The 26271-nt window shown below is 42.3% G+C and overlaps 1 protein-coding gene across 2 annotated transcripts in view; it reads left to right on the forward strand.

Annotated features, from left to right (window-relative positions):
* Positions 1–26271, forward strand: part of LOC133571999 (filamin-C-like) — a 129870-nt gene that overhangs the window by 39610 nt on the left and 63989 nt on the right. Inside the window, exons 8-16 of one of the 2 annotated variants that reach the window (XM_061924580.1) lie at positions 1368–1568; positions 1712–1819; positions 8661–8798; positions 8893–9019; positions 9082–9218; positions 19343–19536; positions 19608–19721; positions 25288–25431; positions 25540–25663. In XM_061924580.1, coding sequence (XP_061780564.1) covers positions 1368–1568; positions 1712–1819; positions 8661–8798; positions 8893–9019; positions 9082–9218; positions 19343–19536; positions 19608–19721; positions 25288–25431; positions 25540–25663 — 1287 coding nt within the window. The remainder of the gene's footprint in view (positions 1–1367; positions 1569–1711; positions 1820–8660; positions 8799–8892; positions 9020–9081; positions 9219–19342; positions 19537–19607; positions 19722–25287; positions 25432–25539; positions 25664–26271) is intronic. The other variant, XM_061924581.2, reaches the window with a different exon arrangement.

Consider the following 26271-nt stretch of genomic DNA (forward strand, 5'->3'; position numbering starts at 1 on the left):
TTCCCATTCTTGTTTTATGTAGAGCTTCAGTCGTTCAACAGTCCGGGGTCTCCGCTGTCGTATTTTACGCTTCATAATGCGCCACATATTTTCGATGGGAGACAGGTCTGGACTGCAGGCGGACCAGGAAAGTACCCGCACTCTTTTTTTATGAAGCCACGCTGTTGTAACACGTGCTGAATGTGGCTTGGCATTGTCTTGCTGAAATAAAAAGACACTTAGATGGCAGCATATGATTTGCAAATCATAGTATTCCGTTTATATTTACATCTAACACAATTTCCCAACTCATATGGAAACGGGGTTTGTATTATGCTCTGGGCCTGTTTTGCTGCCAATGGAACTGGTGCTTTACAGAGAGTAAATGGGACAATGAAAAAGGAGCATTACCTCCAAATTCTTCAGGACAACCTAAAATCATCAGCCCGGAGGTTGGGTCTTGGGCGCAGTTGGGTGTTCCAACAGGACAATGACCCCAAACACACGTCAAAAGTGGTAAGGGAATGGCTTAAATCAGGCTAGAATGAAGGTTTTAGAATGGCCATCCCAAAGTCCTGACTTAAACGTGTGGACAATGCTGAAGAAACAAGTAAATGTCAGCTGGATTTGTTGGTTTTCTGACATGGACTTGTTTCTTCAGCATTGTCCACACGTTTAAGTCAGGACTTTGGGAAGGCCATTCTAAAACCTTCATTCTAGCCTGATTTAGCCATTCCTTTACCACAGAACAGGTCTTATCTTTGTCCATGTGATGTCAGATGAAACAAAAATTGAGCTGTTTGGCCACAATACCCAGCAATTTGGAGGAGAAAAGGTAAAGGCCTTTAATTCCAGGAACACCATACCTGCCGTCAAGCATGGTGGTGGTAGTATTATGCTCGGGGCCTGCTTTGCTGCCAATGGCACTGGTGCTTTACAGAGAGTAAATGGGACAATGAAAAAGGAGCATTACCTCCAAATTCTTCAGGACAAGCTAAAATCATCAGCCCGGAGGTTGGGTCTTGGGCGCAGTTGGGTGTTCCAACAGGACAATGACCCCAAACACACGTCAAAAGTGGTAAAGGAATGGCTTAAATCAGGCTAGAATGAAGGTTTTAGAATGGCCTTCCCAAAGTCCTGTGTGGACAATGCTGAAGAAACAAGTCCATGTCAGAAAACTAACAAGTTTAGCTGAACTGAGTAACTTGTAGCTTAGCTACATTTAATGGAGAGTAACTTGTTTGTCGGCCTGCTGTGTCAAAGTAAAATCTTGTGCAAAAGACTCGCTAAGTGGTGCAGTTGTGTGGTCTCTCTGTGTAAAAGGACGCTTACAACTGTCATTTCCCGATCGATCGGGTACTAAGTTTTTCTCCCTGCCGACCCCGCAGGTGCTGGCAACGGCGACGTCAGCGTGGTCATCGTGGACCCGCAGGGGAAAAAGGACACTGTGGAGCTCATCCTGGAGAACAAGGGCGACAGCGTCTTCCGTTGCACTTACCGCCCGGTGACGGAGGGCCCTCACACCATCCACGTGCTGTTTGGAGACCAGGAGATCCCCAAGAGTCCCTTCCCCGTCAACATCGCGGAGGGTGAGCCGTGTGTGTCGTACACGCCAGGTTTATAATTGACAGTGGGATTTCTCCGCGGGGCTGGCGGCGTGATCCGTTCCATCAGGGTTATGTTTCCCAGGGAGCAGTTTTAGACCGTAACCCTTCTTATCTGTCATTTCTAGCGCCTCCTGTTGCTCCCCCCGCGGGAGTCCCATTGCAGATAATCCCTCAGTCAGTGCGCACTCCTCCAGCAACGAAGGCCCCCCCCCCTAAAAAACCTGTCCGCCCAAGTTAGTATGTCCCCGCTGGGATGGGACTTTGCTCAATGCTCGGCCCAACAAGCACCTCCTGTCTGCGCCGGGCTTTCTCCGAGGGTGCACAGTAGTGCTTGGGCCACCTTCCTTCGGCCTGCACGCTTTTAGAAAGACAGTCGATGCAATTAGGGGTGTAACGATTCCTTTTTGACCATTCCACTCAGAATTTGCGGTTGCCGATACGTCTCAGGGACGATAGTACTTTGATTCAGTAATATTTTATCCATTTTCTGCTCTCATTTTTAACAAGTACAGCGACCCAAAATGTTGAAAGAGTCATATTCGACCAAAAAATACAAAAAACTAATCTGTCTGGAGACGCAAAAAACGAAAAGTCTTATGTAAGTCTCGTAATGAAGGCAACACATGACGTAAGTGTCTACATTAGCTATAATAGCCTACTATCAAAATGGCTTTAAAAGTCTTATAAAAGTCTTACAATGAAGGCAACACATGATGTAAGTGTCTATTTTAGTTATATTAGCCTACTATCAAAATGACTTTAAAAGTCTTATATAAGTGTTATAATGGAGGTAGTAACACATGATGTAAGTGTCTATATTAGCCTACTATCAAAATTACTTTAAAAGTCTTATATAAGTGTTATAATGAAGACAACACATGATGTAAGTGTGTATATTAGTTATATTAGCCTACTGTCAAAATTACTTTAAAAGTCTTATTAAAGTCTTATAATGGAGGCAACACATGATGTAAGTGTCTATATTAGCTATATTAGCCTACTATCAAAATGACTTCAAAAGTCTTATATAAGTGTTATAATGAAGACAACACGTGATGTAAGTGTCTATATTAGCTATAATAGCCTACTATCAAAATTACTTCAAAAGTCTTGTATAAGTGTTATAATGAAGGCAACACATCATGTAAGTGTCTATATTAGCTATAATAGCCTACTATCAAAATTACTTCAAAAGTCTTGTATAAGTGTTATAATGAACAACACATGATGTAAGTGTCTATATCAGCTATAATAGCCTACTATTAAAATGACTTTAAAAGTCTTATATAAGTGTTATAATGAAGACAACACGTGATGTAAGTGTCTATATTAGCTATAATAGCCTACTATCAAAATTACTTCAAAAGTCTTGTATAAGTGTTATAATGAAGGCAACACATCATGTAAGTGTCTATATTAGCTATAATAGCCTACTATCAAAATTACTTCAAAAGTCTTGTATAAGTGTTATAATGAACAACACATGATGTAAGTGTCTATATCAGCTATAATAGCCTACTATTAAAATGACTTTAAAAGTCTTATATAAGTGTTATAATGGAGGCAACACATGATGTAAGTGTCTATATTAGCTATATTAACCTACTATCAAAATGACTTTAAAAGTCTTATATAAGTGTTATAATGAACAACACACGATGTAAGTGTCTGTATTAGCCTACTATCAAAATGACTTCAAAAGTCTTATATAAGTGTTATAATGAAGGCAACACGTGATGTAAGTGTCTATAATAGCTATAATAGCCTACTATCAATATGACTTCAAAAGTCTTATATAAGTGTTATAATGAAGGCAACACGTGATGTAAGTGTCTATATTAGCTATTATAGCCTACTATCAAAATGACTTTAAAAATCTTATATAAGTGTTATAATGAACAACACATGATGTAAGTGTCTATATCAGCTATAATAGCCTACTATTAAAATGACTTTAAAAGTCTTATATAAGTGTTATAATGAAGGCAACACATGATGTAAGTGTCTATATTAGCTATAATAGCCTACTATTAAAATGACTTTAAAAGTCGTATATAAGTGTTATAATGAAGGCAACACATCATGTAAGTGTCTATATTAGCTATAATAGCCTACTATCAAAATGACTTTAAAAGTCTTATATAAGTGTTATAATGAAGGCAACACATCATGTAAGTGTCTATATTAGCTATAATAGCCTACTATCAAAATGACTTTAAAAGTCTTATATAAGTGTTATAATGGAGGCAACACATGATGTAAGTGTCTATATTAGCCTACTATCAAAAAGACTTCAAAAGTCTTATATAAGTGTTATAATGAAGACAACACGTGATGCAAGTGTCTATATCAGCTATAATAGCCTACTATTAAAATGACTTTAAAAGTCTTATATAAGTCTTATAATGAAGGCAACACATGACGTAAGTGTCTTTATTAGTTATATTAGCCTACTATCAAAATTACTTTAAAAGTCTTATATAAGTGTTATAATGAATACAACACATGATGTAAGTATCTATATTAGTTATATTAGCCTACTATCAAAATGACTATGTGTCGCAGGCTCAAGCAAATCTTCGTTGACAGAAATGTTGAAATGTAATATTTATTCTACACATTTTTACAACATTAGAAAACCATTAGTAAATCAGAGGCTACTCAGAAGGTGAGATAACTCTTGGAAATTACTGGATTTTAATGGCCAAAGGTATAGATGTGTGTGTCCAAGTTAAGGCTGTCTTCTTTTAATAGATTTATTACAATCTTTGGCAAGCTAGGTAATGTTTGCTGTGGTCTGGAACAACACGGCACACAAACAACTATTTGAAATGCAGCCAATATTACATACAGATAATGTGTCATGAGATATGCAAATATAAATTAAATTAAAGAGGATACAAGTAAAGGATATTAAATTAGCTCAAATTTACCTACAAATGAGGCATAATGATGCAATATGTACATACAGCTAGCCTAAATTGCATGTTAGCATTAATTAGTTTGCGTTCATGCACTGACCAAATATGCCTGATTAGCACTCCAACAAGTCAATAACATCAACAAAGCGCACCTTTGTGCATTCACGCACAGCATAAAACGTTTGGTGGACAAAATGAGACAAAGAAGGAGTGGAAGATTTTACATGTAAATAAACAGTTGCGTCACAGTCCACACTATGGTGAGTTCAAGAACCGCCGAAATGAGTAGGACAAAAGGATGTTCACCAAATAGTGTTATCAGTGAAGCAAACATATTAAACAGTGGGCTTTCTAACAATTGGGAAGGTTTGTGTCATGTTTGTCCTCATACAAAAAACATACTAAAACAAACAAAAAAAAATTCCCCCCATCTTTTAAAATCGATGTGGGCGATACCTCTCTTCCGGAAGGCCAACTTGCCGAGCCCGGATCGATACACTTGAAATGTAGGAACATAAATCCATTTATCCATCAATCGTTACACCCGTAGATGCAATGTTGTATCGTTTTGTCTCTCTTTGCATTTCTTTCCACTTTGTTTTTTAGCTTGCTCTGTTGGCTTGAATCGCACATTCTTTGCATCAAGCAGCCTGCACACACTTCTGATTGACAGACTGGTCTGTTGTCAGAAAGTTGCTCAGTGTGTCTCCAATGTGTGTGGTTATACAAAACCCAAAACCAGTGAAGTTGGCCTGTTGTGTAATTCGTAAAAAAAAAGAAAGAATACAATGATTTGCAAATCCTTTCCAACTTATATTCAATTGAATAGACTGCAAAGACAAGATACTTAATGTTCACACTAAGAAACTTCTTTTTTTTTTTGCAAATAATCATTAACTGGCAGCAACACAATGCAAAAAAGGCATTTTCACCACTGTGTTACATGGCCTTTCCTTTTCACAACACTCAGTAAACGTTTGGGAACTGAGGAGACACATTTTTGAAGCTTTTCAGGTGGAATTCTTCCCCATTCTTGCTTGATGTACAGCTTAAGTTGTTCAACAGTCCGGGGGTCTCCGTTGTGCTATTTTAGGCTTCATAATGTGCCACACATTTTCAATGGGAGACAGGTCTGGACTACAGGCAGGCCGGTCTAGTACCCGCACTCTTTTACTATGAAGCCACGCTGTTGTAACACGTGGCTTGGCATTGTCTTGCTGAAATAAGCAGGGGCGTCCATGATAACGTGTATGTACCTTTCAGCATTAATGGTGCCTTCACAGATGTGGAAGTTACCCATGTCTTGGGCACTAATACACCCCCATACCATCACACATGCTGGCTTTTACACTTTGCGCCTAGAACAAATCCGGATGGTTCTTTTCCTCTTTGTCCCAGAGGACACGACGTCCGCAGTTTCCAAAAACAATTTGAAATGTGGACTCGTCAGACCACAGAACACTTTTCCACTTTGCATCAGTCCATCTTAGATGAGCTCGGGCCCAGCGACGCCGGCGGCGTTTCTGGGTGTTGTTGATAAATGGTTTTCGCTTTGCATAGTAGGGTTTTAACTTGCACTTACAGATGTAGCGACCAACTGTAGTTACTGACAGTGGTTTTCTGAAGTGTTCCTGAGCCCATGTGGTGATATCCTTTACACACTGATGTCGCTTTTTGATGCAGTACCGCCTGAGGGATCGAAGGTCACGGGCATTCAATGTTGATTCAGATTCTCTGAACCTTTTGATGATATTACGGACCGTAGATGGTGAAATCCCCAAATTCCTTGCAATAGCTGGTTGAGAAATGTTGTTCTTAAACTGTTGGGCAATTTGCTCACGCATTTGTTGACAAAGTGGTGACTCTCGCCCCATCCTTGCTTGTTAATGACTGAGCATTTCATGGAAACTGCTTTTATACCCAGTCATGGCACCCACCTGTTCCCAATTAGCCTGTTCACCTGTGGGATGTTCCAAATAAGTGTTTGATAAGCATTTCTTATGGCGTCACATTAGTGCCAAAAATCTGAGCGCAAAAAAACTGTTATCGCGCGCTGATTCTCCACTTCGTGCGCGCGCGCGACACCCTTTTGCGCGCGTGGTGCCTTTTTGCGCGCGCGCGGTGCCTTTTTGCGCGCGCGCGGTGCCTTTCTGCGCGCGCGCGACGCCTTTCTGCGCGCTCTCTGTGTACTCCTGGCATCTCTCCTCGCGCTGTCATGTTTCTTTTTGGCACTTTGGGGGCGGGTATGCTTAGACGGCCCCTTCTTTCTAATTGGTCAGGCGAAAAATGCTGACAAATGCTCAGAGCCAATCAGAAGTATAGCAGGGCGGGTCATCGTCAATATGTATCAAGATTTACGGAGGAAGAAGTGGATAAAAAAATGTCGCGCGCTGATGAAGGTAATTTCATACCACATAAACACAATACAGGGTAATACAAAATGTGACCCAAATAAATAATAAGACAACAAACACCATAATCACATCTTTCAGCCAGAACTGGTCCACCAGCAATAACATCCAACCGTAACATTATTTTATATTTTCACTTCTTCTTGAACATTTGTTTTCTAATTTATGGAATTTCTTTTGATTCAGCCATAAAATTAATAAAATAATCTTTGAATTTTGTTTTTAAAATGTTAAAAATAGCTTTTAATAATGTATTCTGAAACAGTTTAAAATAAACAGAGAACTGACTAACACTGACCCTACACAACTATGTTGCACAATTAAGTCTTTTTTTTTTTTAAAGCGAAAGAGGTCACTTCAACAGGTACAGCATCCTATGTCATATCTACATGTAATAAGATTTGTAACAAGGCAAACCGTTTGTAAATTGGTCGAAAATCGAGCAAGTTATGGTAATTTAATTAGTACATGTACCATTGACATCAATGTAATGATTGAGGCTAGATGTCCCAGGTAAGATGGCTACCAATCATTCTCCAGCGTAGCAACGTTGTAGCCATCTTACCTGGGACATCTAGCCTCAATCATTACATTGATGTCAATGATACATGTACTAATTAAATTACCATAACTTGTTCGATTTTCGACCAATTTACAAACGGTGTGCCTTGTTACAAATCTTATTACATGTAGATATGACATAGGATGCTGTACCTGTTGAAATGACCTCTTTTGCTTTAAAAAAAAAAAAGACTTAATTGTGCAACATAGTTGTGTAGGGTCAGTGTTAGTCAGTTCTCTGATTATTTTAAACTGTTTCAGAATACATTATTAAAAGCTATTTTTAACATTTTAAAAACAAAATTCAAAGATTATTTCATTAATTTTATGGCTGAATCAAAATAAATTCCATAAATTAGAAAACAAATGTTCAAGAAGAAGTGAAAATATAAAATAATGTTATGGTTGGATGTTATTGCTGGTGGACCAGTTCTGGCTGAAAGTGGTGTTTGTTGTCTTATTATTTATTTGGGTCACATTTCGTATTACCCTGTATTGTGTTTATGTGGTATGAAATAACCTTCATCAGCGCACAACATTTTTTTTATCCACTTCTACCTCCGTAAATCTTGATACATATTGACGATGACCCGCCCTGCTATACTTCTGATTGGCTCTGAGCATTTGTCAGCATTTTTCGCCTGACCAATTAGAAAGAAGGGGCCGTCTAAGCATACCCGCCCCCAAAGTGCCAAAAAGAAACATGAGAGCACGAGGAGAGATGCCAGGAGTACACAGAGAGCGCGCAGAAAGGCGTCGCGCGCGCGCAAAAAGGCACCACGCGTGCGCACGAAGTGGAGAATCAGCGCGCGATAACAGTTTTTATGCGCTCGGATTTTTGGCACTAATGTGACGCCATAATTTCTCAACTTTCTCAGTTTTTTTTGCAACTGGTCCAAATTCCAAATGAGCTAATATTTGCATAAAATAACACATTTTTCCAGTTGGAACGTTAAATATCTTGTCTTTGCAGTCTATTCAATTGAATATAAGTTGAAAAGGATTTGCAAATCATTGTTTTTATTTACCATTTACACAACGTGACAACTTCACTGGTTTTGGGGTTTTGTAGAATTGCATCGTCAGTTCCAGGTATTATCAGTCAAGCTGCACTAACATCTGCTGGCTTCTCGCCAAATATGAACTCGCATCTCGCTCATCCTGGCTGGCGTTCCTTTCAGCCATGAATCCCAACGCCTGCAGAGCTACCGGCAGAGGCCTCCAGCCTAAAGGCGTGAGAGTCAAGGACGTTGCAGACTTCAAAGTGTTCACCAAGGGAGCTGGCAGCGGAGCCTTAAACGTCTCGGTCAAAGGACCCAGTGAGTCAGATACCTTTCTCATCTTTTATTTCCGGATCTTGGCATGCCGAGCAAAGGCGTGAATGAATAAAATGTCGCATTGTTTTCTCACCAGCCGGGGCGCAGGAGCAGGTGAAAGTGCGGGATGCGGGGAACGGCGTGTACGAGTGCGAGTATTACCCCCTTAAGCCCGGTAAATATACAGTCGGCATCACCTGGGGAGGACAGCCCATCCCACGCAGGTAAGAGCTTACCGTTGCCTTTCGGAAGTCGTAAATAAAACAAACTTGGATTATTATTTCAGCCCCTTTGAAGTGGAGGTGAGTCCGGAGGCAGGTTTCCAGAAGGTGAGGGCCTGGGGCCCCGGTCTGAAGACGGGAATGGTGGGAAAATCGGCGGACTTTGTGGTGGAAGCCATCGGCGTGGATGTCGGGACTTTGGGTGAGCCGATCGTCAAAAACCCAAAATTCCGAATGTGCGCTGCAAAAGCAAGGAAAAAAAATACAAAAATGAGGGGTATTTTATTTGAACTAAGCAAAATTATCTGCCAATAGAACAAGAAATTTCGGCTTGTCAAGATTTTCCAAAACAAGCAAAATTAGCTAACCTCAATGAACCCCATCCATCCATCCATCCATCTTCTTCCGCTTATCCGAGGTCGGGTCGCGGGGGCAGCAGCCTAAGCAGGGAAGCCCAGACTTTCCTCTCCCGAGCCACTTCGTCCAGCTCTTCCCGGTGGATCCCGAGGCGTTCCCAGGCCAGCCGGGAGACATAGTCTTCCCAACGTGTCCTGGGTCTTCCCCGTGGCCTCCTACCGGTTGGACGTGCCCCTAAACACCTCCCGAGGGAGGCGTTCGGGTGGCATCCTGACCAGATGCCCGAACCACCTCATCTGGCTCCTCTCGATGTGGAGGAGCAGTGGCTTTACTTTGAGCTTCTCACCCTATCTCTAAGGGAGAGCCCCGCCACCCGGCGGAGGAAACTCATTTCGGCCGCCTGTACCCGTGATCTTGTCCTTTCGGTCATAACCCAAAGCTCATGACCATAGGTGAGGATGGGAACGTAGATCGACCGGTAAATTGAGAGCTTTGCCTTCCGGCTCAGCTCCTTCTTCACCACAACAGATCGATACAGCGTCCGCATTACTGAAGACGCCGCACCGATCCGCCTGTCGATCTCACGATCCACTTTTCCCTCACTCGTGAACAAGACTCCTAGGTACTTGAACTCCTCCACTTGGGGCAAGATCTCCTCCCCAACCAATGAACCCCAAAATACCTTAAAGGGGAACATTATCACCAGACCTATGTAAGCGTCAATATATACCTTGATGTTGCAAAAAAAAAGACCATATATTTTTTTAAGCGATTTCCGAACTCTAAATGGGTGAATTTTGGCGAATTAAACGCCTTTCTAATATTCGCTCTTGCTTGACCCTTTCGAGATTGTTACATGCAAAATGTGTCATCTTTAAATGTCAACAATCTTGTAGTTTTTGTCATTCATACTGAACAAGTATCATTTCATTAAATGCAAGTTTGATGGCACACAAGTGTAATTATTGATCGTTTATTTGGTCGGCGTGTTCAATGGTCGGGATAAATAAGAGCTGAGGTTACGTTCGATGCTGGAGGTGCAGGAAAGGATGCACTGCAAAAAGTCAGTGTTCAAAAACAAGGGAAACAATTACAAAAATTAGGGGTATTTTATTTGAACTAAGCAAAATTATCTGCCGATAGAAGAAGAACATTCGGCTTGTCAAGACTTTCCAAAACAAGTAACATTAGCTAACCTCAATGAACCCCAAAATACCTTAAAATAAGTATATTCTCACTATTAATAAGTGCACTTTTCTTGGTAGAAAAAACAAATATGAGACCTTTTTTCCTCAATATGTTGACAAATATTCTTAAATGAAGTAAATGCCATTATCTTGACATAATGATATGCGCTCGGCATTACATTTCTCGCATTTTCCCATCGATAAAATGACATCATCGCGCCAAGTGCGTGCTCTTTCAGGACAATTAGTGCGCAAGGAATACACCATACTTGCCAACCCTCCCGAATTTTCCGGGAGGCTCCCGAAATTCAGCGCCTCTCCCGAAAACCTCCCGGGACAAATATTCTCCCGAAAATCTCCCGATTTTCAGCCGGAGCTGGAAGCCACGCCCCCTCCAGCTCCATGCGGACCTGAGTGAGGACAGCCTTTTTTCATGACGGGAGGACAACAGGGTGACAAGAACTAAATCATCCAGACTAGAGATAAATTGTATTATTATGTTTATCTTACCTAAAAATAAATATATTTATTAATTTAAAAAAACTAAAAAAACTAAATACATTTTTACTATATTTAGCTAAAAACATAAAAATTAATTGTATTTTTTCGTGACTCCAGCCATAGAATTATATAATAAAATAAACATATTTGAAATAATTGATTTTAAAATATCATAATAATTCATGTAAAATGACCATATTTAATTATTAAAATAATTGCTTGTTTATCAACAACTTTAGCATTTTATTCATTACATTTTGAAACTCTCAGAAGCCAAGTCATGTTATATTCCTTAATATTTATTTATGCAAGTTTGAAGTATCAATTATCTAAACACAGTTTGTTTGCATATTTTCAGGATGTAGCTATCTATCTATATATATATATATGTATATATATATATGTATGAAATACTTGACTTGGTGAATTCTAGCTGTCAATATACTCCTCCCCTCTTAACCACGCCCCCAACCACGCCCCGCCCCACCCCCGACCACGCCCCCACCTCCCGAAATCGGAGGTCTCAAGGTTGGCAAGTATGGAATATACAGTCGTGCTCATAAGTTTACATACCCTGGGAAAATTCATGATTTCTTGGCCATTCTTCAGAGAATATGAACGATAACACAAAAACCTTTCTTCCACTTATGCTTAATGGTTGTGTGAAGCTATTTATTGGCAAACAACTGTTTACTCTTTTTAAATCAAAATGACAAAAGAAAGTACCCAAATGACCCTGATCAATGCAGCCCATTTTTCTTCAAGTGCCTCCTTATTGTGCATCTTGAAACAGCCACACCACAATTTTTCAGAGAGCCCTGTATTTCAGCTGAAGTTATTTGTGGATTTTTCTTTACATCTCGAACAATTTTCCTGGCAGTTGTGGCTGAAATCTTTGCTGGTCTACCTGAATCCCTCATTTTCCACTTCTTAATCAGCGTTTGAACACTGCTGATTGGCATTCTCAATTCCTTGGATATCTTTTTATACCCCTTTCCTGTTTTATGCAGTTCAATTACCTTTTCCTCGCAGATCCTTTGACAATTAATTTGCCTTCCCCATGACTCAGAATCCAGAAACATCTGTGCAGCACTGGATGAAAGATGCAATGGTCTGTCAGAAGCCCAGAAACTCACTGACCTTTTATACACACACACACTAGTTACAAACAAACAGGTCACAGGTGAGGATTGGAACCTTGATTAGCCATTCAAACCTGTTTTGTGTCAACTTTTGTGCATGTTATCAGATCAAAGTCACTGGGGTATGTAAACTTTTGATCAGGGTCATTTGGGTACTTTCTTTTGTCATTTTGATTTAAAAAGAGTAAACACAGTTGTTTGCCAATAAATAGCTTCACACAACCATTAAGCATGAGTGGAAGAAAGGTGTTTGTGTTATCATTCATATTCTCTGAAGAATGGCCAAGAAATCATACATTCTCCCAGGGTATGTGAACTTATGAGTACGACTGTATATATATATATATATGTATATATATATATGTTTATATAATTACAGCCCGGCCCCCGACCAAATTTTTTTTTATTGTAATTTTGAAGAATTCATCTGAATGTGTATGTAGTATTTCTGTTCAAAATAGTTTGAAATGTCACATGTTAAATGTTTAAATATTAACTGTCAGTTTACTAATATATGAGTACGTATGTTCTATTGTTTCATTGAAAACAAAACAGCAAAGTCCATTTGGCTGTCATCTGTTTTAATTATGAGACACAATTGTGTCAAAGTCATGATTTTTTAGTTCATGCCTGAAATAAGAAATTATTACTTTAAAAAAGCAGTTTTATACTTGTGAATGTTGATGACACATTTTGCAACAGTTGATATTCTAGTTTCAAGCATGTTTTACTCAATATAGGTCATCAAATCTCAGCAACAAGCTGTAATATCTTACTGATATCATTTAGGACCAAAACCCTTAAAATAAGTAAAAGACACTAACATAAAATCTGCTTAGTAAGAAGAATTGTCCGGGATGCCCAAAATGTCCAAAACGTGCCCAGCAAAGTCCCACGGGAAGGCGGGGAGAAAAGTGAGAAAAGTCGGTAAAATGTTCAAAAATCACACCCGGGTTTTGTGGGACCCCATGTGGCACTTGAACCTGGGTAGGTATTTTGAACATTTTGGGGACTTTTGCCGACTTTTCCAACTTTTATCCCCCCCCCCTCCCCGTGGGACTCGGCTGGGTGTGTTATGGACATTTTGGGCATCTCAGGACTTGCGCGGCCGGCGGCGGGACTTGAGGTACTCGAACCTGGGTAGGTATTTAGAACATTTTTGGGGACTTTTGCCGACTTTTCTCACTTTTCTACCCCTGCTTCCCGTGGGACTTTGCTGGGTGTGTTTTGGACATTTTTTGCATTCCGGGACTTGTGCGGCCGGCGGCGGGACTCGTGGGACTGGAACCCGGGGAGGTATTTTGGACAAAATTGGGACTTTTGACCATTTTGGCCGCCTTTTCCCCTCTTCTTCCCCGCCTTCCTGTGCACCATTGCTGGGTGTGTTTTGGACATTTGGACAAAAATAGTTTCAAGCATGTTTTAGTCAATATAGGTCATCAAATCTCAGCAACAAGCTGTAATATCTTACTGAGATCATCTAGGACCAAAACACTTAAAACAAGTAAAACACTAACATAAAATCTGCTAAGTAAGAAGAATTATCAGACAGAAAAAAAGCAAATATCACCCTTATTTGAGATATTTAATCTTACTTAGATTTCAGTTTTTGCAGTGTGCCACAGGTCCCGCCGCCGGCCGGGATGCCCAAAATGTCCAAAAGGCGCCCAGCAAAGTCCCACGGGAAGGCGGGGAGAAAAGTGAGAAAAGTCGGTAAAATGTTCAAAAATCACACCCGGGTTTTGTGGCACCCCATGTGGCACTTGAACCTGGGTAGGTATTTTGAACATTTTGGGGACTTTTGCCGACTTTTCCAACTTTTATCCCCCCCCCCTCCCCGTGGGACTCGGCTGGGTGTGTTATGGACATTTTGGGCATCTCAGGACTTGCGCGGCCGGCGGCGGGACTTGAGGGACTCGAACCTGGCTAGGTATTTAGAACATTTTTGGGGACTTTTGCCGACTTTTCTCACTTTTCTACCCCTGCTTCCCGTGGGACTTTGCTGGGTGTGTTTTGGACATTTTTTGCATTCCGGGACTTGTGCGGCCGGCGGCGGGACTCGTGGGACTGGAACCCGGGGAGGTATTTTGGACAAAATTGGGACTTTTGACCATTTTGGCCGCCTTTTCCCCTCTTCTTCCCCGCCTTCCTGTGCACCATTGCTGGGTGTGTTTTGGACATTTGGACAAAAATAGTTTCAAGCATGTTTTAGTCAATATAGGTCATCAAATCTCAGCAACAAGCTGTAATATCTTACTGAGATCATCTAGGACCAAAACACTTAAAACAAGTAAAACACTAACATAAAATCTGCTAAGTAAGAAGAATTATCAGACAGAAAAAAAGCAAATATCACCCTTATTTGAGATATTTAATCTTACTTAGATTTCAGTTTTTGCAGTGTGCCACAGGTCCCGCCGCCGGCCGGGATGCCCAAAATGTCCAAAAGGCGCCCAGCAAAGTCCCACGGGAAGGCGGGGAGAAAAGTGAGAAAAGTCGGTAAAATGTTCAAAAATCACACCCGGGTTTTGTGGCACCCCATGTGGCACTTGAACCTGGGTAGGTATTTTGAACATTTTTGGGACTTTTGCCGACTTTTCCAACTTTTATCCCCCCCTCCCCGTGGGACTCGGCTGGGTGTGTTATGGACATGTTGGGCATCCCGGGACTTGCGCGGCCGGCGGCGGGACTTGAGGGACTCGAACCAGGCTAGGTATTTAGAACATTTTTGGGAACTTTTGCCGACTTTTCTCATTTTTCTCCCCCTGCTTCCCGTGGGACTTTGCTGGGTACGTTTTGGACATTTTTTGCACCCCGGGACTTGTGCGGCCGGCGGCGGGACTCGTGGGACTGGAACCCGGGGAGGTATTTTGGACAAAATTGGGACTTTTGACCATTTTGGCCGCCTTTTCCCCTCTTCTTCCCCGCCTTCCTGTGCACCATTGCTGGGTGTGTTTTGGACATTTAGACAAAAATAGTTTCAAGCATGTTTTAGTCAATATAGGTCATCAAATCTCAGCAACAAGCTGTAATATCTTACTGAGATCATCTAGGACCAAAACACTTAAAACAAGTAAAACACTAACATAAAATCTGCTAAGTAAGAAGAATTATCAGACAGAAAAAAAGCAAATATCACCCTTATTTGAGATATTTAATCTTACTTAGATTTCAGTTTTTGCAGTGTGCCACAGGTCCCGCCGCCGGCCGGGATGCCCAAAATGTCCAAAAGGCGCCCAGCAAAGTCCCACGGGAAGGCGGGGAGAAAAGTGAGAAAAGTCGGTAAAATGTTCAAAAATCACACCCGGGTTGTGTGGGACCCCATGTGGCACTTGAACCTGGGTAGGTATTTTGAACATTTTTGGGACTTTTGCCGACTTTTCCAACTTTTATCCCCCCCCCCCCGTGGGACTCGGCTGGGTGTGTTATGGACATGTTGGGCATCCCGGGACTTGCGCGGCCGGCGGCGGGACTTGAGGGACTCGAACCAGGCTAGGTATTTAGAACATTTTTGGGAACTTTTGCCGACTTTTCTCATTTTTCTCCCCCTGCTTCCCGTGGGACTTTGCTGGGTACGTTTTGGACATTTTTTGCACCCCGGGACTTGTGCGGCCGGCGGCGGGACTCGTGGGACTGGAACCCGGGGAGGTATTTTGGACAAAATTGGGACTTTTGACCATTTTGGCCGCCTTTTCCCCTCTTCTTCCCCGCCTTCCTGTGCACCATTGCTGGGTGTGTTTTGGACATTTAGACAAAAATAGTTTCAAGCATGTTTTAGTCAATATAGGTCATCAAATCTCAGCAACAAGCTGTAATATCTTACTGAGATCATCTAGGACCAAAACACTTAAAACAAGTAAAACACTAACATAAAATCTGCTAAGTAAGAAGAATTATCAGACAGAAAAAAAGCAAATATCACCCTTATTTGAGATATTTAATCTTACTTAGATTTCAGTTTTTGCAGTGTGCCACAGGTCCCGCCGCCGGCCGGGATGCCCAAAATGTCCAAAAGGCGCCCAGCAAAGTCCCACGGGAAGGCGGGGAGAAAAGTGAGAAAAGTCGGTAAAATGTTCAAAAATCACACCCGGGTTTTGTGGCACCCCATGTGGCACTTGAACCTGGGTAGGTATTTTGAACATTTTTGGGACTTTTGCCGACTTTTCCAACTTTTATCCCCCCCTCCCCGTGGGACTCGGCTGGGTGTGTTATGGACATTTTGGGCATCTCAGGACTTGCGCGGCCGGCGGCGGGACTTGAGGTACTCGAACCTGGCTAGGTATTTAGAACATTTTTGGGGACTTTTGCCGACTTTTCTCACTTTTCTACCCCTGCTTCCCGTGGGACTTTGCTGGGTGTGTTTTGGACATTTTTTGCACCCCGGGACTTGTGCGGCCGGCGGCGGGACTCGTGGGACTGGAACCCGGGGAGGTATTTTGGACAAAATTGGGACTTTTGACCATTTTGGCCGCCTTTTCCCCTCTTCTTCCCCGCCTTCCTGTGCACCATTGCTGGGTGTGTTTTGGACATTTGGACAAAAATAGTTTCAAGCATGTTTTAGTCAATATAGGTCATCAAATCTCAGCAACAAGCTGTAATATCTTACTGAGATCATCTAGGACCAAAACACTTAAAACAAGTAAAACACTAACATAAAATCTGCTAAGTAAGAAGAATTATCAGACAGAAAAAAAGCAAATATCACCCTTATTTGAGATATTTAATCTTACTTAGATTTCAGTTTTTGCAGTGTGCCACAGGTCCCGCCGCCGGCCGGGATGCCCAAAATGTCCAAAAGGCGCCCAGCAAAGTCCCACGGGAAGGCGGGGAGAAAAGTGAGAAAAGTCGGTAAAATGTTCAAAAATCACACCCGGGTTTTGTGGCACCCCATGTGGCACTTGAACCTGGGTAGGTATTTTGAACATTTTTGGGACTATTGCCGACTTTTCCAACTTTTATCCCCCCCCTCCCCGTGGGACTCGGCTGGGTGTATTATGGACATTTTGGGCATCTCAGGACTTGCGCGGCCGGCGGCGGGACTTGAGGGACTCGAACCTGGCTAGGTATTTAGAACATTTTTGGGGACTTTTGTCGACTTTTCTCACTTTTCTACCCCTGCTTCCCGTGGGATTTTGCTGGGTACGTTTTGGACATTTTTTGCACCCCGGGACTTGTGCGGCCGGCGGCGGGACTCGTGGAACTGGAACCCGGGGAGGTATTTTGGACAAAATTGGGACTTTTGACCATTTTGGCCGCCTTTTCCCCTCTTCTTCCCCGCCTTCCTGTGCACCATTGCTGGGTGTGTTTTGGACATTTGGACAAAAATAGTTTCAAGCATGTTTTACTCAATATAGGTCATCAAATCTCAGCAACAAGCTGTAATATCTTACTGAGATCATCTAGGACCAAAACACTTAAAACAAGTAAAACACTAACATAAAATCTGCTAAGTAAGAAGAATTATCAGACAGAAAAAAAGCAAATATCACCCTTATTTGAGATATTTAATCTTACTTAGATTTCAGTTTTTGCAGTGTGCCACAGGTCCCGCCGCCGGCCGGGATGCCCAAAATGTCCAAAAGGCGCCCAGCAAAGTCCCACGGGAAGGCGGGGAGAAAAGTGAGAAAAGTCGGTAAAATGTTCAAAAATCACACCCGGGTTTTGTGGCACCCCATGTGGCACTTGAACCTGGGTAGGTATTTTGAACATTTTTGGGACTTTTGCCGATTTTTCCAACTTTTATCCCCCCCCTCCCCGTGGGACTCGGCTGGGTGTGTTATGGACATTTTGGGCATCTCAGGACTTGCGCGGCCGGCGGCGGGACTTGAGGTACTCGAACCTGGCTAGGTATTTAGAAAATTTTTGGGGACTTTTGCCGACTTTTCTCACTTTTCTACCCCTTCTTCCCGTGGGACTTTGCTGGGTGTGTTTTGAACATTTTTTGCATTCCGGGACTTGTGCGGCCGGCGGCGGGACTCGTGGGACTGGAACCCGGGGAGGTATTTTGGACAAAATTGGGACTTTTGACCATTTTGGCCGCCTTTTCCCCTCTTCTTCCCCGCCTTCCTGTGCACCATTGCTGGGTGTGTTTTGGACATTTGGACAAAAATAGTTTCAAGCATGTTTTAGTCAATATAGGTCATCAAATCTCAGCAACAAGCTGTAATATCTTACTGAGATCATCTAGGACCAAAACACTTAAAACAAGTAAAACACTAACATAAAATCCGCTAAGTAAGAAGAATTATCAGACAGAAAAAAAGCAAATATCACCCTTATTTGAGATATTTAATCTTACTTAGATTTCAGTTTTTGCAGTGTGCCACAGGTCCCGCCGCCGGCCGGGATGCCCAAAATGTCCAAAACGCGTCCAGCAAAGTCCCACGGGAAGGCGGGGAGAAAAGTGAGAAAAGTCGGTAAAATGTTCAAAAATCACACCCGGGTTTTGTGGCACCCCATGTGGCACTTGAACCTGGGTAGGTATTTTGAACATTTTTGGGACTTTTGCCGACTTTTCCAACTTTTATCCCCCCCCTCCCCGTGGGACTCGGCTGGGTGTGTTATGGACATTTTGGGCATCTCAGGACTTGCGCGGCCGGCGGCGGGACTTGAGGGACTCGAACCTGGCTAGGTATTTAGAACATTTTTGGGGACTTTTGCCGACTTTTCTCACTTTTCTACCCCTGCTTCCCGTGGGACTTTGCTGGGTGTGTTTTGGACATTTTTTGCATTACGGGACTTGTGCGGCCGGCGGCGGGACTCGTGGGACTGGAACCCGGGGAGGTATTTTGGACAAAATTGGGACTTTTGACCATTTTGGCCGCCTTTTCCCCTTTTCTTCCCCGCCTTCCTGTGCACCATTGCTGGGTGTGTTTTGGACATTTGGACAAAAATAGTTTCAAGCATGTTTTACTCAATATAGGTCATCAAATCTCAGCAACAAGCTGTAATATCTTCCTGAGATCATCTAGGACCAAAACACTTAAAACAAGTAAAACACTAACATAAAATCTGTTTAGTAAGAAGAATCATCAGACAGAAAAAAAACAAATATCACCCTAATTTGAGATATTTAATCTTACTTAGATTTCAGTTTTTGCAGTGTGACATTGGAGAATCTTCCTTCTCTCGTGGCGCAGGCTTCTCCATCGAGGGCCCCTCCCAGGCCAGGATCGAGTGCGACGACAAGGGGGACGGGTCCTGCGACGTCCGCTACTGGCCCACCGAGCCCGGCGACTACGCCGTCCACGTCATCTGCGACGACGAGGACATTAAGGACAGCCCCTTCATGGCGCACATTCTGCCCGCGGCCAATGACGTCTTCCCCGAGAAGGTCACCGTCGCCCCGTAACTTAAAAAAACGCACGACACTCGCCTTAGTAACAAATACGTTCCAACCTTCAGGTGAAAGCTTTTGGTCCGGGCCTGCAGCCGACCGGTGTTACCGTCAACAAGGCGACAGAATTCACCATCGATGCCCGCATGGCTGGGAAGGGTCAGCTCACCATCTATGCCCAGGTAAAGATACCTCCGCCTGGTTATGTCATCGCTTGTCAGTTACAGTAGTCAGGTACTGTTAGGGTTAACGCACTTTTTGCGTCTTTTTACGTGTTAAAATCAGAAAGGACGCGCATTTCAGGAAGTCTCCGGTTTGCTTGTTTTTTAATCGATTATCGCTTTCCGCCGGTGCACTGCAAAAAGTCAGTGTTCAAAAACAAGAAAAAAAAATACAAAAATGAGGGGTATTTTATTTGAACTAAGCAAGATTATCTGCCAATAGAACAAAAACATTTGGCTTGTCAAGACTTTGCAAAACAAGTAAAATGAAATGTAGGTCTAAGTGAGACCTGCATAGAGGTTTTAGTTTCATGTCTCTCCGACCTTCCCAGTGGGAGTTACAGGCAGTTTTGTCATTTTTTTCTTCCGAGGAGCAGTTTTTTCTGCGTTTTATTCAAAAATTGCGCAAGAGCGCAATTTTGAGATTTGGGGTTATGTTTTTTTATTAGATCACAATTTTTGCCAGTCCTGATGTGTGTGTTCAGTTCGGTGAGGTTTGAAGCATGTTAAGGGGGTCAAATTACAGCTCAAAGAGGCAAAAGTGACTGTTTTTAGTACATTTTTGTCTTGAAGGGGGAATTGCCAACTTCCTGTTGATTTCTGCCCGATGATGTACAATTATGAAAATTAGGTGTAAGTCAGACCTACATAGAAGTTTTTGTTTCATGTCTCTCCGACCTTCCTAGTGGGAGATACAGGCAGTCTAGTTTTTTTTTTCCTAGGGGGCGCTACAGCGCAATTTTGAGTTTTGGGGTTCGTTTTTTTTATTAAAAGACAATTTTCGCAGGTCCTGATGTGTGGGTCAAATATGGCGAGTTTTGAAGTATGTTAAGTGGGTCAAGTTGCAGCTCAAAGAGGCAGCGGAAGAATAATAATAATAATAATAATAATAATAATAATAATAATAATAAAAAATAATAAAACCTTACAAATTCAATAGGTCCTTATGTCCCATTGCAGAAGGACTCCCGTTGGGATTCCTTTTACAATGGGCCATGCGGGCCCTATTTAAAGCTGCAAGCAGCGATGGACGGGACCGAAATTGAGGGCTCACAAAATCCAAACCAGAGCAGTAATTAAAACTCTTTCATCAACTTTGAATCAGAAGGGTTCAATCTCTCTCCTGTGCTAATTAGAAGGCGACACGACAAACGCGCTCAGAGGAGAGAATGTTTGAAAAAAGGTGACTGTTTTTACACAACTTTTGTTTTGAAGGGGGAATTGCAAACTTCCTGTTGATTTTTGCTGGGGGTTGTCAGTGTATGAAATATAGGTCTATGTGAGACCTACATAGAGGTTTTTGTTTCATGTCTCTACGACATTCCTACTGGGAGTTAGAGGCAGTTTTTTCTGTGTTTTCTTCCTAGGAGCAGTTTTGTCTCTGTTTTCTTCCTAGAGGGCGCTAGAGCGCAATTTTGAGTTTTGGGGTTGTTCTTTTTTTATTATATCGCAATTTTTGCCAGTCCTGAAGTGTGTGTCTAGTTTGGTGAGTTTTGAAGCATGTTAAGGGGGTCAAATTATAGCTCAAAGAGGCAAAAGTGACTATTTTTACAAAACTTTTGTTTTGAAGGGGGAATTGACAACTTCCTGTTGATTTTTGCTGAAGGATGTCAATGTATAAAACCTAGGTCTAAGTGAGACCTACATAGAGGTTTTTGTTTCATTTCTCCGACATTCCTAGTGGGAGATACAGGCAGTTTTGTCTGTGTTTTCTTCCTAGGGGGCGCTAGAGCGCAATTTTGAGTTTTGGGGCTAGGTATGTAGATTAGATCGCAATTTTTGCCAGTCCTGATGCGTGTGTCAAATATGGTGAGTTTTGAAGCATGTTAAGGGGGTCAAATTACAGCTCAAAGAGGCGGCGGAACAATAATAATAAAACCTTACAAATATAATAGGGTCCTCTGTCCCAAAGGGACATTGCGGTCCCTAATTAAAGCTGCAAGCAGCGATGGACGGGACCGACTTTGAGGGCTCATAAAATCCAAACCGGAGCAGTAATTAAAACTCTTTCATCAACTTTGAATCAGAAGGGTTCAATCTCTCTCCTGTGCTAATTTGAAGCCGACACGACAAACGCGCTCAGAGGAGATAATGTTTGAAAAAAGGTGACTGTTTTTACACAACTTTTGTTTTGAAGGGGGAATTGCAAACTTCCTGTTGATTTTTGCTGGGGGTTGTCAGTGTATGAAATACAGGTCTATGTGAGACCTACATAGAGGTTTTTGTTTCATGTCTCTACGACATTCCTACTGGGAGGTAGAGGCAGTTTTGTCTGTGTTTTCTTCATAGGGGGCGCTAGAGTGCAATTTTGAGTTTTGGGGTTTGGTTTTTTAATTAGATTGCAATTTTCGCTAGTCCTGATGTGTGTGTCCAATTTGGTGAGTTTTGAAGCATGTTAAGGGGGTCAAATTACAGCTCAAAGAGGCGGCAGTATAATAATAAAACGCTAGAAATTCAATAGGGTCCTCTGTCCCAAAGGGACTCGGTCCCTAATTAAAGCTGCAAGCAGCGATGGACGGGACCGACTTTGAGGGCTCATAAAATCCAAACCGGAGCAGTAATTAAAACTCTTTCGTCCACTTTTAATCAGAAGGGTTCAATCTCTCTCCTGTGCTAGTTTGAAGCCGACACGACAAACGCGCTCAGAGGAGATAATGTTTGAAAAAAGGTGACCGGTTTTTACACAACTTTTGTTTTGAAGGGGAAATTGCAAACTTCCTGTTGATTTGTGCTGGGGGTTGTCAATACATGAAATGTAGGTCCAAGTGAGACCTACATAGAGGTTTTTGTTTCATGTCTCTAAGACATTCCTACTGGGAGTTAGAGGCAGTTTTTTCTGTGTTTTCTTCCTAGGAGCAGTTTTGTCTGTGTTTTCTTCCTAGGGGGCGCTAGAGCGCAATTTTGAGTTTTGGGGTTGTTTTCTTTTTTTATTATATCGCAATTTTTGCCAGTCCTGAAGTGTGTGTCTAGTTTGGTGAGTTTTGAAGCATGTTAAGGGGCTCAAATTATAGCTCAAAGAGGCAAAAGTGACTGTTTTTACAAAACTTTTGTTTTGAAGGGGGAATTGACAACTTCCTGTTGATTTTTGCTGAAGGATGTCAATGAATAAAACCTAGGTCTAAGTGAGACCTATATAGAGGTTTTTGTTTCATTTCTCCGACATTCCTAGTGGGAGATACAGGCAGTTTTGTCTGTGTTTTCTTCCTAGGGGGCGCTAGAGCGCAATTTTGAGTTTTGGGGCTAGGTATGTAGATTAGATCGCAATTTTTGCCAGTCCTGATGCGTGTGTCAAATATGGTGAGTTTTGAAGCATGTTAAGGGGGTCAAATTACAGCTCAAAGAGGCGGCGGAATAATAATAATAAAACCTTACAAATATAATAGGGTCCTCTGTCCCAAAGGGACATTGCGGTCCCTAATTAAAGCTGCAAGCAGCGATGGACGGGACCGACTTTGAGGGCTCATAAAATCCAAACCGGAGCAGTAATTAAAACTCTTTCATCAACTTTGAATCAGAAGGGTTCAATCTCTCTCCTGTGCTAATTTGAAGCCGACACGACAAACGCGCTCAGAGGAGATAATGTTTGAAAAAAGGTGACTGTTTTTACACAACTTTTGTTTTGAAGGGGGAATTGCAAACTTCCTGTTGATTTTTGCTGGGGGTTGTCAGTGTATGAAATATAGGTCTATGTGAGACCTACATAGGAGGTTTTTGTTTCATGTCTCTACGACATTCCTACTGGGAGTTAGAGGCAGTTTTGTCTGTGTTTTCTTCCTACGGGGTGCTAGAGCGCAATTTTGAGTTTTGGGGTTTGGTTTTTTTGATTAGATCGCAATTTTCGCCAGTCCTGATGTGTGTGTCCAATTTGGTGAGTTTTGAAGCATGTTAAGGGGGTCAAATTACAGCTCAAAGAGGCGGCGGTATAATAATAAAACGCTAGAAATTCAATAGGGTCCTCTGTCCTAATTAGCTAACTTCAATGAAACCCAAAATACCTTAAAATAAGTATATTCTCACTAATAACAACTGTACTACTAGATGAGTACGTATTTTCTACTGTTTCATTGAAAATAAAACAGCAAAGTGGGGGGGGGGGATAAAAGTTGGAAAAGTCGGCAAAAGTCCCAAAAATGTTCAAAATACCTACCCAGGTTCGAGTGCCACAGGTCCCGCCGTCGGCCGGGATGCCCAAATTGTCCAAAACGCGCCCAGCAAAGTCCCACGGGAAGGCGGGGAGAAAAGTGAGAAAAGTCGGTAAAATGTTCAAAAATCACACCCGGGTTTTGTGGCACCCCATGTGGCACTTGAACCTGGGTAGGTATTTTGAACAATTTTGGGACTTTTGCCGACTTTTCCAACTTTTATCCCCCCCCTCCGCGTGGGACTCGGCTGGGTGTGTTATGCACATTTTGGGCATCTCGGGACTTGCGCGGCCGGCGGCGGGACTTGAGGGACTCGAACCTGGCTAGGTATTTAGAACATTTTTGGGGACTTTTGCCGACTTTTCTCACTTTTCTCCCCCGCTTCCCGTGGGACTTTGCTGGGTGCGTTTTGGACATTTTTTGCATCCCGGGACTTGTGCGGCCGGCGGCGGGACTCGTGGGACTGGAACTGGAGGTATTTTGGACAAAATTGGGACTTTTGACCATTTTGGCCGCCTTTTCCCCTCTTCTTCCCCGCCTTCCTGTGCACCATTGCTGGGTGTGTTTTGGACATTTGGACAAAAATAGTTTTAGTCAATAAAATCTTAGCAACAAGCTGTAATATCTTCCTGAGATCATCTAGGACCAAAACACTTAAAACAAGTAAAACACTAACATAAAATCTTAGTGAGAAGAATTATCTTATCAGACAGAAAACAAGCAAATATCACCCTTATTTGAGATATTTCATCTTACTTAGATTTCACTTTTTGCAGTGCGTTTTGTTTTGTTTATATTTATATATCAAATTTTTCGTTCCCCCGTTTATTGCGTTTTTATTGGTCGTCTAGCTCCCTGGTGGTCTCGTGGCTAGGATTCGGTGCTTTCACCGCCGTGGGCCGGGTTTGATTCCCGGTCAGGGAAAGCTATCCAACCCTTTTACCATGAATTGATTACCGTGGACAAGTTGAAAAACTTATTCGGGTGTTACCATTTAGTGGTCAATTGTACGGAATATGTACTGTACTTTCTGCTCCGTTGCTCCCAGTCTGTGGAACACTCTCCCTGACCACCTGAGGGCACCACAGACTGTGGATGCTTTTAAAAAAGGCTTAAAAAACATTATTTAAATTTTTTTTTTTTTTTAGATATATGCATACTAATTATAGCTTTTTGGCTGATCTAGTTTTTAATTTTATTTCATTTTTATTATTTTTTTATTTTTATTTTTTTAATACACTGTAGCACTTTGAGGTTGTTTACTCAATGTAAAATCTATTATTATTATTATTATTATGAGAAAAATCTGTGCATTTTTTTTTTTTCTGAATCCGTCTTTAGAAGTTTGTCTGCATCCATGCATGTATTGTTTGTGATGTCGATAGGATGCCGAAGGCTGCGCCATCAACATCAAGGTCAGCGACAAGGGCGACGGCACCTACCTGTGCGTGTACACGCCGACCAAGCCCATCAAACACACCATCATCATTGCCTGGGGCGACGTCAACGTGCCCAACAGCCCCTTCAGGGTACGACCCTCTGCCCTCCACTCTGAGAATTGAACAGAAAAGGACTTTGGCGGGTCCTCCTTCAGCTAAACTGCCCCCCTTGCCTCAAGTACACTGTGAATCCTTTAGGTGCTGGTGGGAGAGGGCTCTCATCCGGAGAAGGTCAAGGTCTACGGGCCCGGCGTGGAGAAGACGGGTCTGAAGGCTAATGAGCCGACATACTTCACTGTGGACTGCGGCGAGGCTGGTCAAGGTGAGCGCCGATGGGAAGATGATGAGCGATAAAAACACCGGCGAGTGCGGGGGAATTCTCATGGAAACTGCTGACAACTGCATGAGCATTCATTGAAAACATTGCTTTGTATTAGGGTTGTACGGTATACCGGTATTAGTATAGTACCACGATACTAATGAATCATATTCGGTACTATACCACCTCTAAAAAGTACCGTTTCCCCCATCCCCCCGTGCCCCCCGTCGTCGTCATGTTGTGTCATTGCTGGTCCTAGATCTGCGATACCACTGATTTTCTTTCCGATCTGATATCAAATAGATAGGGTTGTACGGTATACCGGTATTAGTATAGATACCAATGAATCATATTTGGTACCATACCACCTCTAAAAAGTACCGGTCCCCCGTCGTCGTCACGTCGTGTCATTGCTGACAAACTTGCAATAATAAACATATGTTTAATGTACCCTAAGATTTGTTGTTAAAATAAAGCCAATAATGATTTTTTTTGCGGTTCCCCTTTATTTAGAAAAGTACCCAAAAGTATCGAAATAATTTTGGTACCGGTACCGAAATATTGGTATCAGAACAACACTATTGTCTAGTATGTTCACTATGTTATTTAAG

This window comes from Nerophis lumbriciformis, linkage group LG29, assembly GCF_033978685.3.
Source record: "Nerophis lumbriciformis linkage group LG29, RoL_Nlum_v2.1, whole genome shotgun sequence".
NCBI lineage: Eukaryota > Metazoa > Chordata > Actinopteri > Syngnathiformes > Syngnathidae > Nerophis > Nerophis lumbriciformis.